The 15,459-nt window shown below is 39.5% G+C and overlaps 1 protein-coding gene across 13 annotated transcripts in view; it reads left to right on the forward strand.

Annotated features, from left to right (window-relative positions):
• The window catches only part of TRPM3 (transient receptor potential cation channel subfamily M member 3), a 936,946-nt gene that overhangs the window by 832,313 nt on the left and 89,174 nt on the right, over window positions 1–15,459 (forward strand). For 9 of the 13 annotated variants that reach the window (XR_006272993.1, XR_006272994.1, XM_043487226.1 and 6 more), the window contains 6 exons: window positions 3,056–3,106; window positions 10,229–10,264; window positions 10,426–10,566; window positions 11,897–11,926; window positions 12,746–13,035; window positions 13,673–13,901. Coding sequence is in view for 11 of the 13 variants with exons in the window: in XM_043487226.1 (XP_043343161.1) it covers window positions 3,056–3,106; window positions 10,229–10,264; window positions 10,426–10,566; window positions 11,897–11,926; window positions 12,746–13,035; window positions 13,673–13,901 (777 nt within the window). In the remaining 2 variants the exon portion in view is untranslated. The remainder of the gene's footprint in view (window positions 1–3,055; window positions 3,107–10,228; window positions 10,265–10,425; window positions 10,567–11,896; window positions 11,927–12,745; window positions 13,036–13,672; window positions 13,902–15,459) is intronic. The other 4 variants (XM_043487228.1, XM_043487225.1, XM_043487229.1 and 1 more) reach the window with 1 other exon arrangement.

A 15,459-nucleotide genomic window follows, 5' to 3' on the forward strand; every position in this document is an offset into this window, starting at 1 on the left:
TGCTTTCCCTCTAAGATGAGGAACAAGAACAAGAGTGGTGCCCGCTCTTACCACTGCTATTCAACTGGGTACTAGAAGCCCTGGCCAGAGAAATTAGGCCCCAAAAATAAAAAGAAATAAAAATTTTCATCTAAATTGAAAAGAAGTAAAATTTCTCTGCTGATAACAGCATCTTGTATACAGAAAATCCTAAAGACTCCACACACAAAAAAAAAAACTGTTAGAACTAATAAATTCAGTGAAGTTCAGTATACCAAATCAACATACAAAAATCAATTGTACTTACATACACTAATAGTGAACTATCTGAAAAAGAAAGAAAATAATTCTGCTTAGCATCAAAAACAATGAAATACTTAGGAATAAATTTAAAGAAGTGAAAGATCTATACATCAAAAACTGTAAGACACTGATAAAAGAAAGTGAAGGCTCAAATAAGTGGAAAGCTATTTCATGTTCATGAATCGGAAGTGTTAATATTGTTAAAATGTTCATACTACTAAAAACCATCTATAGATTCAATGTAATTGTGATGGCATTTTTCATAGAAAGCGAAAAAGAATCCTAAAATTTGCATGGAACCACAAAAGACCCTGAATAGCCAAAGCCATCATGAGAAAGAAGAACAAAGGTGGAGACATCACACTTCTTGATTTCAAACTATATCACAAACCTACAGTAATCAGAACAGTAGTATTGGCATAAAAACAGACACATAGACCAATGAAACACAAGCAAGAGCCCAGCAATAATCCCATGCGTATACAGTTAACTAATATTAGACAAGGGAACCAAATGTAGAAAACAATATGGAGGTTCCTCAAAAAAACTGGAGCCGAGGCGTGGGGGAACCAAGAAGTTATGGCCAAAGGGTACAAATTTTCGGTTATAAGATGAATGCGTTTCAGGGATCTAATGTATAGCATGGTGACTGTAGTTCACAGTACAATATTGTATATTTTAAACTTACTATGAGATTCAGATCTTTGATGTTCTCACCATAACAACAACAAAATGATTACTGAATTGAAGAATATGTTAACTAATCTTATTGCCATAGACGTTTCACAATATATACGAGCATCAAATCATCACATTGTACATCTTAAACTTATACAATGCTGCTGCTGCTGCTAAGTCACATCAGTCATGTCCGACTCTACAATGTTACATGTCAGTAAAGTTGGGGAGGAAAGAATAATGGGGTTTTCAGTAAATAAAAATACAGAATTGAATGACTCTCATATGAATAGAGAATCAAGGGAGGAGGGTGATTTATTTCAACTATTGGAAAGAAGCAAGTAGGAAAGTTATAGATCAAGAAAGGCCAAGCGATTTCATCACTCCAGTCAGTGGTCATCAACTATCCCTGGACTACTCTTTTGAAAAGGATTATGGGACAATGGGTAGCCTCAGTGAAAGAATAGCTAACATTTATTGAGTGCTATAGTTATATAAACATTTCATCATTTAGTCCTAACAAAAACCCTACCGAATAAATGGTATTATTATCCTCATTTCAGAGATAATAAGACTGAGACACAGTTAAGCAGCTTGTCCATGGTCACAGCCGGTAAGCAGCAGGGCCAGGTTTGGAGACAAGCATTCTGACTCCAGAGTTTGAAGGTTTAATCCCTACACAATACTGCATTCCTCAGTGGAAAAATAGTTCTGATGAGTATGTCCACCTGAAGGAGCCAATAGCTGAGGCAGTACACAGGGATTGTCTTGAATACTTGAATGTGTTCCAACAGTGCTTAAGTTAGATTTACCATCACTGTTCAAGATCTTCCAACACAGTCACCAGATTTAGCAAATAAAAATATAGAATTCCCAGTTAGATGTGAATTTAAGAAAACAACAAATAATTTTTAGTATGTCTCAATTATTGCATGAGACATACTCAAAATTATTCATTGTTATTGGTCAAAATGTACAAACTTCCAAATTTGTTTATAAAATAAGTCATGAGAATGTAACATACGACACAGAGACTATAGTTAATAATATTATATTGCATATTTGAAAGTTTCTAAAGAGTAGATCTTTATGGTCCTTAGCACAAGAAAAAAATTGGGAATTATGTATGGCAACAGATACTACAGAGACACTGTAATGATCATTTTGCCACATATATAAATATCAAATCATTTACATTGTATGCCTGAAATTAATATGTTATGTGTCAGTTATACCTCTAAAAAAAAAAGATGAGAAAACATAAAAACAGAAGAAGTTGTAAATCAAAAGATTAAGAGATGTAGTTACATCTAAAACTTTAAATTTGATACATAAAAAATACATGAATACAAAAGAGAACTACCAAGTAGACCATCAATAGGACAAAGAAAAAATAGTTCAACATTAAGAATTAATAAAATGAATGAAAGTTAAAACAAATAAAAAGAAATTATTCATTGTGTATATGGAATTCAGATTTAACTAGGCATCCTCTATTTCATCTAGAGTTCCTATCCTGAAAGACAAGAGGATGGCAAACCACTTACTTCATTTTAGTCTTACCTTAAGCAAACAAACATTTTTTTTTTTTTTTTTTGCACAATGGCAGAGTTGAATGTTGTGATGAAGACTGTATGGCCCACAAAGTCTAAGATATTAACCATCTGGCTGTTTACAGAAAAAGTCTGCCAAGCCCTGCTTTAGCCAGTTTCTCATTCATTATGTGTAATAAACAAGTTGCAATTGGCAGTGTGCCAAAGTGTAATTCTAAAGCGCTAAATTGGCCCCTGTGTCTCCCCCTGCTCCACAACTAGCCTCTTGAATGATGTTTTGACCCAGCTGTCATCAGAGTTGATGGCCTCTTTTGCATAATTTGAACCTAGAACCTCAAATGCTTTTTCTTGAGGAGCCACAGTCCAAAAACCTGCCCCTGTGTTTATTTAGAAAAGACGGGTACAACTGAGCAACTAGAACAAAGTTCATCTTGATGAACCGCCCCTCCACCAGCCAAAACCCTTCCCTCCAGACCCATCTTTCCTTGCCAATGAGAGCCCCTGACTAGCAAAACCATTTGATTCTTCTTTGTTGTTTTCAGAGACATGGGCCCTCAAACACATTGTACCACTTGGTCAGGGATGTCAAAAAGGTAAGGACCCTCCGGACTGCAGGTCGGAGGCCCTGTCTTGACTGCTTCCTGTGATTAGAAAGTGCCTGTTTTGCATGAGCTGCCGGAGTATCCCTGTCCCTGTCAGAACCCCCTCATTCCTGGACATGGCGTGCGCGTTTGTCTTTTAACTCGCCGACGTCTCTGCTTATGATGCAGCTGCAGTTTTAGTGCCGCTGTCTGTGGTTTTAGATGCTTTCATCGGACATAATGCTTTTGGATAGTGGAACTCTAGGCTTTCCCCCTATGCTGTGTGGATTTATGCCATTACCTGTATTTTTCCATGTGCTCCTCACTGTTTGGGGAGCTCATTTCCATGCCATCCAACCAACCATGAAAGGCTTATTTATTTACTAGCTCCTGATACAGTGTATCACTGCCACTTCTAGTATGACACAGAGCGTGGTAAGCATAGCTCAAAAAATCTCAGAAAAACAGAGACTACAACACAAATATACCTTCCATGCTGCTAACACTTTATTTTCTCTAATATATTTTTTCACATTCATCATCCAGTTTGATGTGGGGTGGGGGGGAGGGGGTGGGGAGTCAATTGGTTTGGGTCTAGTACGTTTATTCCCAATTTAGAAATGAGGTTGAAACACAAGGAGGTGAGAACTATCTTGAGTGGTTAGTAAGGAGCTAGAATTAGAACTCAGATCCTTTAATCATCATCATCATTATTATTATTATTATTAAGTTATGGTACCTTGGGTTTAGTGATGACTAAGTGTATGACATTAATCTGAGCTTTCTGTGTGTCTTAGCTCACTTCATCTTCATAAAAATTATATGAAGTAATTATTTTACTATTATTATTTTTATTATATAGTGTTATCCCCATTTATAGATGAAAAAATGAGGCATAGGGAGGTTACATTTAATCCTAACCAGGTGGTTGTTCTTTTGCCCTGTACAAATTCTTTCCAAGGTAGCTTCAATTCTGAACCCTTGGGCAGGTTCCCAGAAAATGATGTTTTCATTCCAAAAGTTAAAAATAGGTGGTGGCACTTCCCCTATCCCATATACATGCACTGACACAAACACACACACGTATACCCACCTACCAGTTGGTCGCAATTCTTTGCCAAAGTCCATAGGACATTCTCAGAAAAATCTATGAAGTGAGGTAAAAAAATAAGAGTACCACTTCTTCATCTCATGGGAAATCATAGGCTAGAACTACCCTTTAGGTGTCCTGTAGTCACTTACTAACTTTTCCTTTGAAAGGCCAAGCAAAGGCCCTGGGGCTACTTATACTATTAACCAGTTGGACTTTGCTGGTAACAAGTAAAGGGTACAAAAAGCTTCCTTCTGCTGGCCCTTAGAAACTTTCCTCTCACCTCCACACAATCCTACTGAAAAATTTCTCATCTGTGTGAGTGAGTGAAGCCTGCAGTTCCCTCAAAGCAAGGGAAATAGAGGCTGTGCCATCCGTACATTTCACCAAGATCACTTTTCCATGGCTTGCCCCATTTCAAGCCATAAGCGTACCTGCCCTCAAGAAACCCATTTCTCTTTTCCTCTAGTCTTCCTATTTAGTTTAATTTATCTTGGCTTAAAATTGCCTGGAAACTAAACAGAGGGAAGTATCTCAGAAGATAAGGTGTACACACCTAGCATGTATTCTTTGTCAAGGTACTTGTTATTCATGTTTAATAAAACGTTTTAGTTTTTATGAAATTATAAAAAGTAAAATATCCCCCTTACCTTAATCTAGTCTGTGTCCCTGAAGGAATTATGAGGCTTTCTGAAGAAACAGCTGTGCATTTGTCCTTCTGGCCCAGTCACTGGCCAGTCCAGGCCTTCGAAGTTGCTCACCTGCCTCCATCACCCAGTTTGATTTTCAGAGATTTTTACAGTTAGGTTCTACTGAATCTAAATGATCAAAACCTCTCCTAATAGGTTCTCTTCCTCTTTCTTTTTTCTGAAATCCTATTAATTGCCTCTTACATTTGCTTACATTTAGTAGAAGACATGTAGAGTGTTTTTAAGGTATGGTTTTATTTAACTTCTTAGCTAAAGGTGTACCTCAAAAATAATATAAACTCACTAGAAAGGACAGGATGGTAAGAATTTGGGAGGAAGGACTATCAGTTAACAGCAGTTTTATTTCTCTTTCAAATGTGATCCCAATACCAGAGCAAGAATATAGTTATATAAGGATTCATTTATTTACTAATTTAGTAATGGGGAAAATATGATAACAGATCACTCAGGATAGTACTGAACTTACTTAGGAAAATTTTTTCTTGAGAAAAAGAGACTGCCAGTGTGGCTGGAAGAAATGAAAGCCTTTGTTTAGTTTCTTCCCTTGGGAAGAAATAGGGGCAGGAAATGCAGACTCCCATTTATTTCTATGATAAAGGTGAGTGTCTGACTATGAAAAGCAAGAAAGAATCACAATGGTAGTCAAAGGAGCTGGCAGTGTCTACGTTTTATGGGTGAAAGGAGCTAAAAATGAGGTTTTTCTGTTTGTGTTTTTTTAAGAAGTGAATGAGAAAGAAATTAATATTGGTGTGTATCTTCTTCAGAAGGTTTCAGATGACTTTCAGCAACTTATGCCAATAAGATATGCAAAATCTAAAAAGACTAGGATTAAAATGCTAAGAAAATCTTCATCAGTTCAAACAATTTTTAAAATTAAGGACCATAATAATCAGCATATGCTTGTGCTTTACAATTATAGGACTTTATGTACATATTAGTTGATTTAATCTATTATCACAAAAAATTAATCAGTAAGTGATAAATACAAAATGAATGCTGTTCAAAAGTTAGAAACACAGCCTGGACCTTAAACATAATGTTTGATAATATGTCTATTAAATGTAAATAACATTTATGAACCCAGAGAATACATTTAGGAATTATCATACCATCATTAAGTTAACCAGGATATCTCCAAGTCCAACTATCCTTTGAAACCAACAGAATTGAGCATGGCAAATTTGAAGCTAGTTTCAAAATCTCAAATTACTTCTATCAAGAGAGCAATCTAAGAGCAGTGAAGTAGAGTTAGTACTCCACATCAACCAGAAATTTAAAATGATACCAGGCAACCCAGTTCCCTGAGCCATTTTCGTGCATAATCCATTGGATGTACCAGTGCTTTCATATTAAACCAGAGTGGCCTGAGTCTGTCTGCTTTTCCATGAAATCTAACTTGCCATTTTAGTAGCTGTCTGCTCAATTTGTGCCTCTGTATGTTTTAAAGGTAGTTTTTCTTTCTTAAATGTACTAATATTTCAGATTACCTGAATTATCCCTCCCCATAAAGAAGGGTGGTATTTGAACATTATATAGGAAGAGTAGTGAAATTATGATAATAAAATTCATCTATATGGGAATCAAGACCCAGCGCTTTGCAGGATTTTAAAGCAAAAGCATTTCAGACACACTTTGGTAAAGAAAGGATGTTTTCATAACTTCATCTGCTAAATTTATGCAAAGTTACCAAACCATTATTAATCTTTAAAAGAATGGTTGCCCAGTTTACTGCCATGCCACATATTGAGGGAGTGTTCTCTTTTCTCATGAATTTTCACCAGGATGGTCTTTTCCCCATTCTCCCTTATTAAATCTGACAACCAGCTGTCATTTTATACCTTGCATGTATTAGAAGGAAACAGTCTTTTTTGAAGGCTCGTTATGAAAGAAAAAAAGAAAAAAGTTTCCTAAGCAGCTGAAATCTGATAGTGATATCATGAATTGACATCTGAAAATCATAGTGCATTTAGAAAAGCATATCTAATAAATGAATTCAAATTATTCTTTTAATTAAAAGACATCCTTAGGCATGGCACGGATTAAAATTTAGCTTCAGAGTCGTGGCTCATGGCATAAAAAAAGACAACATTTTCCAGTTGTCAAATTTACCTATCCATAGATCAAAACCTCTCTATTTTACTCTCTGGATCAAATTATTTGAATCCTATGGCTTGCTATGTGTTGTTAAGGCATGAAATGGGAAATAAGTGTTCAGGTTTTACCAGTTATCAAAGTAATTACCAAAAAGGGGGAACAGGGAATAACAGAAACAGCAGGCAGAATGAATATTACTCCAGTGTATCAACTTCCTGTTTGAAAAGGAACCGCGCAAAGGAAGACTCCTCCAGAGGTTTTTGGACATTACCTGTGGAATACGAGGTGGCATTTTTTCTACTTTTTTCTTTTTCCAAAAAGGAAGTGGATGTTATGAGTACAACCGCATCCCTACCTAACCATTTACCTTCCCTTTTCTCTAAGCCTCCATCTCTACTAACCAAATTCCAGGGATTATTGGAAACTGCATCAACTCTGCAAGCTCTGGACAGGTCTTTGCCCAGTGACCTGGCAGCAGAGATATAAGAGCAGCCTGCCAGGTAGTGATCAAACAACTGAACCTTTAGAAATAGGACCTTGAAGTATTTCTGTCCACATTGCCTGTTTGCAGAGCGCAAACTGAACCAAGTACCCAGCGACCCCTCATTGCCTTGAGTTAGGTGACCATCGCCCTCTTGTGGTCAGACAGAATTCAGGCTAGTTCCTTTCAGGCCATCACTCAAAAGCTCAGTAACCCAGAATAGTCACGGAATCTTTTCTCCTGCTTCAGACCAGACTGTACAAAAATCACTATGAAATAATCAAGCTTTATATAAGAAGTCTTTAGGAAAAGTAGATTCCATCACCTTTTTTGGTAGTAAGTAAACCTATCGGCCCTTTATGAATTTGCATAAAATTCTGCAAAACATCACCAATGTTTATAGAACATTTGCAAAAAAAATGTTGTCCTTTAAATTTTTTATTTATTTTGAATTTTACCATTGTCTCTTTCCTGAAAACCCACTCTTACATCTCAAAAGCATAAATATCATCATTCAATATTGGTCTTCAGGCAATATTGACTCTTGTTCTTAGAATTCAAACTGATGTTCACACATGGTTTCTCGAAAGAAAATATATAGGTAGTAGGCTCACTATTACCAACATTTTAAATTTAGAAAATTGTTACAAGGTTTAAAAATAGGCACAAATTCATAGACTCGCTATGACTATTGTTCGGTCACATTACAATAAACCTTTGTTGCCGTGGGGGCCGGGAGGCGGGGCGGGGGGGGGGGGTGTCCTGAAACCTGGCATTTGGGCATTACAGACCATAAGGGACATGGAGTTCAGCCCCTTTTACCGGGAAGAAAACTGAGGCCTTGAGGGAAAGTGGATGATTTGTGAAGGATGGACAGAATCCAGAGCAGTTGACACACAGCCAGTGCTCTTTCCCCTGCCAGCCTCACAGTGCCAAGGAAAATAGCACAGATGGGGTGAGCCTTCTCTGCAAGTCACCCTTGTAGGAGCCAAATGCAGAGGAGATGAGGCTGACCCACACATGCCCAAAGCAGCTCTGGGGTGCTGCTAATAATAGCCTTGCATGACTGTCCAGTAAGAGCCAGACAATATGGAAACTGCCCAAAATAATGGGGGAAAAGGGTTGCACAGGTAATATTCTTAAATTCAGTTTAGCACTTATGAAAAGGACAATACATGATAAGTTACTAGCTTAAATCTTTCTCTAAGTTCTGTTTTAAAGGAACTAGTTGATTTGGTCTTTCTTGATAGCCTGAGTGGGAATGTTACTGAGAATATAATACTGAAGAACCCCAAATTGAGACTTGACCCCAAATACATTGATTAATTTCAATGTTTTACTTATTCACATTTTTACCCCTCCTCCCCAAAAATATCTTGAATGCCTACCATACACCAGGCATTGGGAATGTGAAGATAAATAAGACAATTAAAAATAGGGAGTTATAGGTTTGATGGTAGAATACAGTTGGCCGCCTTGGATTCTGAATCCCTTTCAGATGATTGCTCTTGCCCATAGGAAAGCTGAGTAAGGATAACTGAGACCCACCTTCATAAGCTAATTTCCTAGTGACAATGATTATCTTCGTACACTTTGAATTTCCCAGTGCTGCTGTGTAACCCCATCTGAACTTTATGTCATAGACTCAGAATCACCTGGACGGCTCATGAAGTGCATAGCATCTCATACTTGACGCAGGACAGGGTCCAGACCTTTGCAGTGTGACCACATTTCCCAGGCGGTGCAGATGCCACAAGGCTAGAAAACCACCACTACTGCTGTGGGCCATTTCCATGAAATGGCAGGAATCTCACCTAGCATCCTGAATGGATCCCCCATTAAAGACAAATCGCAAAGTGGATGCAGTCCTCCCGTCCCTCCAAAATATATCTAAGGACACAGTGTGCCAGGCTTCCTACACATGTGGTACCTCTACCATTCATGGTACAGAGCACACTTCTGCACCGGGGAACGAAACCTTTCAGATAGTGAGATGTGATCAGCTGTACCCTTTGGAACTCACTGTGAGCTCAGAATTTCCCACAAACAGCTAATTCTTCCATCACCTAACAAAGCAAAGATTTTCCTCAGGCTACACAGAGGTCCCTTTTGAAGCAGAAACCAATGATGAGGAGATAATAATAATAACTCTTCTGTTTTTGCATCTATATGTACAACATTAAACTTACACCATAGCTCTAGATCTTTAAGAAGCACTGTTCTCTGAAAGAAAATATGAAAAACCTCTTTAATTTTGGAGAAATAAATATTCTGTTGATAAAACTTCTCTTATCTCATCCCTCTTTCTTCTTTAAACACAAGTGATGTTCAGAAAAGTCTTTGTCATAACATCCATCATGCTCTCCTTTTATTTAAAAGGTGCCAGTTTTTAAAAAATTGTTAATAGAAGTTTTGTATAAAGGATATTCAAGCTCTCAGCATATTTCACCTGATGCAGTCCCTGGTAATAACAACTACTTTCTGGAAGGAGTCTTCACTTAGTGAGCAGGAAGAAATAAATGATCAGCCAGAGGCCAGTAACAGGCCTGAGTATGAGGCAGAGCAGTGAGGGGGTCTGGGGGAGCATCTGGGAACCTAGTTCCTTAGTGGCTGGGAGTGGTAGAATTTGCCATTTGTGTTTCTTTCTGCTACACTGGTGTTTTTTTCTCCCCAGCTGAAGACTTGAATAAATATTTTGATTTTCTGTTATTGCCGACGATTACTGCATCTTCTTATTTAACTTATGTCTTCTTTCCAAGCGAGAATATCCAGGTTTCGGTTGGATCTATTTTAAGGTGAATTGATTAACCAGCATAATAATACATTCCTATGTTTCTTTTGAATTATTATTATTATTATTATTTTAGTCTAAAATAGTTACAGAACACACGGAGTAGAATCCCTAGTAAACCCCGCTGTCTCTCGGATGTGTGTGTGTCCCGTTCTTCCTTGGTAGGGGAACCTGCCACCCGACTACAGAATCAGCCTGATCGACATTGGCCTGGTGATCGAGTACCTGATGGGAGGGGCTTATCGCTGCAACTACACGCGCAAGCGCTTCCGGACGCTCTACCACAATCTCTTTGGCCCAAAGAGGGTGAGGCTGGCTGCAATTCCATTTCCTGGATTCTGGGGAGGTCTAGGATGCAGTAGATTTGGAGTGTGGCTGCTTTCTTGTCTGCAAGGGGGAAATCAGAGAAGAAGGCAGCTGTCCTGCCTCTTCTTCCCTCTGCCATCAAATCTGTTTAGAAAAGAAAAGGAAAAAAATGTACTGAGCATTACACTCTCTTTTCTTCACTGGGTCCAATTCAAATCAGAAACTGGCATTGAAAGTGAACCTTTTTTAGCTTTTATACATGCTGTGAATTGAGATGACATGCTCAACTTCTAAATAAGTCTTTTGGTACATTAAAAAACTCATTTTTTCATTTAAAAAAGGAAACCTTAATGATCAGCAAATAGTAATTATATTCAAATAATCAGACGGTAAAGAATCCTTCTGCAATGTGGGAGACCTGGCCTGCATCCCTGGGTTGAGAAGATCCCCTGGAGGGGGGCATGGCAACCCACCCCAGTATTCTTGCCTGGAGAATCTGCATGGACAGAGGAGCCTGGCAGGCTACAGTCCATGGGGTCACAGACAGTCGGATACGACTAAGCACAGCACACAGCATAATCTTATCTACTTTATCAGCATTCAAAGATTTTTGGTCTTGGGATCTATTTATACCTGTAAAAATTATTGAGGACTCCCCCCAAAGCTTTTCATCTGTAAGAGTTCTCTTTAGCTCCATAATTTGCTGAGATGCCTTCTCTTCCATCTTGGTCTGCGCCTGTTTTGCACACTCCCAGTGTGACCAGTGGTGCTGCTATGTGTGCTTACACTGTCCATGCCCTTTGACCTCAACAAACGTCCCTCTGGCCCCATTCACCCTTGCTCTACTGGTCAGCAGCAAAGAGAGATAACCAGCATGAATCATCTCAACATGTAGTATTTCTGAATAATACCCCAAGTCTCCATATTACAGCGGTCTTTCAGAGGTTTGAGGAAAATCTCATCATTTGATTGAATGTCTCATTGTTCACTCAAGTGCTTGATGTCTAAGAGATGTCGACCAAGCAGGATGGTTTTAGGAAGATGGAAAAAATCTTGGTCTATAAAAGAGATTATAAACCTGCAGGGTCTACCCTTTATGCAATCTCATTATACCTCTCCAGTTTCCTAATTTTCTGTAATTCACCAAAGTCACTAAATTTGTAATTCTCTTAGAATTTCCGTAAAGAGCTTCCCCTGTGGTGTTTTATTTAGTGAAATGAATAAATGCTATATGGTACAATAGATTTGTTCCATTACCTGTTTAAGATACATTAGGATTTTTACCTCTATAAAGAAAGATCTAACTTTGTGCATAAAATTTTTTTAACAGCCCAAAGCCTTGAAACTGTTGGGAATGGAGGTAAGTGTTTGTTCAAATTATTAGTGTCAATTATTTATTCTCTTTATTACATGTTTTATATATATGTGTGTATATATATATATATATATATATATATAAGTTCATTCCAGTGGTAGAACTTAGTTCATGATTCTAAAATAAGGAAGTGACATTTTTCCCAGTGACAAGGGGGTAGGTCACAGTAGCTTTGAAAATTCTATCATGAGGTTATATTAGCATTCCAAACAAAAATAAATCATATTTGAAATACTAACTTAAAAACCAAGAAAGCATATAGGTTCCAGTAAGTGAAATCTACTCATGGGTGCTTACAAATGGCAACAGACCCAAAGGCCAGAAATTCTTCACAAATGCATCTAATGAAGTATGCAGAAACTCGAGATAGAGTATCTGTCTCCCATCTTCTGTTCATGTGGTTATTATCCTATATCCAATTACAAGTATAGGATGTCCTTGTCCTTTCAGCAGAAAGGGTAATGCTGTCCATCACGAGGTACAAATGACCCTACCTGTAGAGGAAAAGAATAGATGAAAGTTTTGTTTTGTTTTTTAAAAAGTCCCTTGAAAAAGACTTGTTTAAAATTAAAGTCTAACACTGACTTGTTCTCATAGGACTGTGCTTCTGCATTTATTATAGCTTGTTTTAAAGTTAGGCATGCATGAACCTGTGAGTTCTTTTAGAATAGAAGCTAGGATAGTTCGTTTCTTTCTGTATCTATCCCAGGGCTGGGCTAGTAGTAGATACACAGGAACTATTTACTGAATTAATTGGGTTCTTTTCTAACTCCATCTCTATGTTTTTTTTCCCTAAAATTACAGGATGATGTTCCTTTGAGGCGAGGAAGAAAGACAACCAAGAAGCGTGAGGAAGAGGTGGACATTGACTTGGATGACCCTGAGATCAACCACTTCCCTTTCCCTTTTCATGAACTGATGGTGTGGGCCGTCCTGATGAAGCGGCAGAAGATGGCCCTGTTCTTCTGGCAGCATGGCGAGGAGGCCATGGCCAAGGCCCTGGTGGCCTGTAAGCTCTGCAAAGCCATGGCCCATGAAGCTTCTGAGAACGACATGGTAGATGACATCTCTCAGGAGCTGAACCACAACTCCAGGTTGGACAGTCCAGCAAATGGGGTGGTCAGGGGCAGAGAAGGGAAGATGGGCCCCAAATACTGGTTGTCTGAGCTATCCAGTACTTTAAGAGGAGGCAGTATCCACCCGAAGGTGCACACAGAAGATGGACACAGACAGTTAACACCTAGGGTACACAGTGCTAGATACAGAGGTACACACAGATGCATAGATTTCATTTCACTCTCTCAACTGCCCCAAGAGGTAAGTCCCCTTAAAATACATACTTTACACCTACAGAAAATGAGACTGAGAATTTATGTCACTCGTCCAAGATCACACACTTGTGGTTGACAAGGCTTAACTATGAACTGAGGTCTGTTGCATTTAAGAAGATATACTGTACTCTGATTTATGGATCTGCCTCACCCATCCATATGCCTTGAATTCGGGGCCCTGAGTGCAGGGATCATGACTAATTTGACTTACACCCCCATTTCTAAACTCCATATCTGGCACACAGTGGATTCTTAATGGTGTTGGCTGGGTGAATGAATGAACAGACTAGACCCCATAAGGAACAACTAAACCACACATGGCCTGGTCACTGGGCTGCCACTTTCCTCATCTAAGTCTCCAAGAGCGCCAAAAGACATCTCCTCACGTTCTCTCTTTCAGGGACTTTGGCCAGCTGGCCGTGGAGCTCCTGGACCAGTCCTACAAGCAGGATGAGCAGCTGGCCATGAAACTGCTGACGTATGAACTGAAGAACTGGAGCAATGCCACGTGCCTACAGCTTGCGGTAGCTGCCAAGCACCGTGACTTCATCGCACACACGTGTAGCCAGATGTTGCTCACAGACATGTGGATGGGTCGGCTCCGGATGCGCAAGAACTCAGGCCTCAAGGTCAGTGCTCCCAGAAGGCTCTGTTGGCTTTGAGGACCAGGGGGTTGGTGGGAGTTTTCCAAGCCAAATCTGCAATGGTAGTAGGGATCCTCTTAACTTGGGAGAGGACTTCTAAGCCCCAACTATGCATCAGAATCTTCTGTATAATGGGGCTTTTGTAAAATACGGAAATGAGGGCCAACCCCAAATTTTGCTAAATCAGAACATCTAGGTAGGACTTCCTGCCAGTCCGGTGGTTGGGACTCCACACGTCCACTGCAGGGGGCACAGGTTTGATCCCTTGTCAGAAAACTAAGATCCCGCCTGCCGTGTGGCCAGACCAAGAGGAAAAAAAAAACAAAAAAAGAGCCTCTGGAGATGGTATGCATAGACAGTAATACTTCTCAGAAGACCCAAAGGTGACGGTCACACACAGGTACCATAGGAGGTACCATGGGCTCTGTCACAAGCCATGCTACACCAGGAGACACTTACCTAGACAACCTTTTACCTCCCTGCAAACCTGAACACCTTGGCCCTCCCTCGGCACCGTGTCATAAAGAGACACTGGCTCTTATCAGCTAAACTTAAGAAATCTTTTTAATGAAATAAAAAATAAGATAGATTTATATGTAAAGATGTTGCCAGATAATCCTGATCTATTCTTCAGTGAAGAAAAACAAGTTGCAGACCAATATGCAGCCTAAGACCATATTTTGTTGTTTTTTAAAGCGCATGTACATGTATAGTTCTATCCGTATAACTTCATATTTTTAAAAAACAAAAAGGATACACAGTAAACTTTTTGTAGTGCTTATCCCTGGGGTTGAAAATACAAGAAATAGGATAATCAGTGGCTTTTGACTTTTTTATGTTTTCTTCTGTGTTTTACAAGGAAAACATTAAACTGAAAGAGTTTTTTAAAAGACAAAATGGGGAAAGGAGGAGATTGAAAGAATGTTTAAAAATGCTTTAATTTTTTTAGTTTGTAGCTGTTGCAACTGAAACCAGCCATGCTCATATTTACCTAGAACAACCTGATCTAGGTGACTCTGAGGTCAGCCCACAACAAAAGGGCCACCAAACCAGAGCAGTCTGCTGATGCCACCCTGATAGAGCCAGCACCTCTCCCCCACTCCACCCTGTCTGTGGGCTCTTGGCCCAGAGTCATAGAAGGGTTCCATGAAGTGGGTCATGGGCATTCCAGCACCATACTGCAAACAATGCCAAAACTGGCTCTCAGCTCTGAGGACAGGGTGTCATGTCCCCTGAAGGCTGCCAGGCCTGCCATCTGAGCCTTCCCAGGCCTGCCAGGCACCCTGAGGCAGGGCCCCCACTCTCCCCTTTCCCTTAGCTGCTCTCAGGTCCCTGGGCACTGAAGCGCAGGCTGTCCTTGCCTCCTTACTTGAGGATCATTTTTACTTGCCTTTCATGACTTCTCTTAGCCTGTCACGTTGGTACACTTTCTTCAAGGAGGGTTGTACTCGGAAGCTTGTACATAAACCATTTTGGGATTGAGGGAAGAGATGGGAGAAGATTTAGGGAGCACAAATCAGGTGTCAGAAACTTGATCCCAGGA

Source organism: Cervus canadensis, chromosome 14 (genome assembly GCF_019320065.1).
Source record: "Cervus canadensis isolate Bull #8, Minnesota chromosome 14, ASM1932006v1, whole genome shotgun sequence".
NCBI classification, from domain to species: domain Eukaryota; kingdom Metazoa; phylum Chordata; class Mammalia; order Artiodactyla; family Cervidae; genus Cervus; species Cervus canadensis.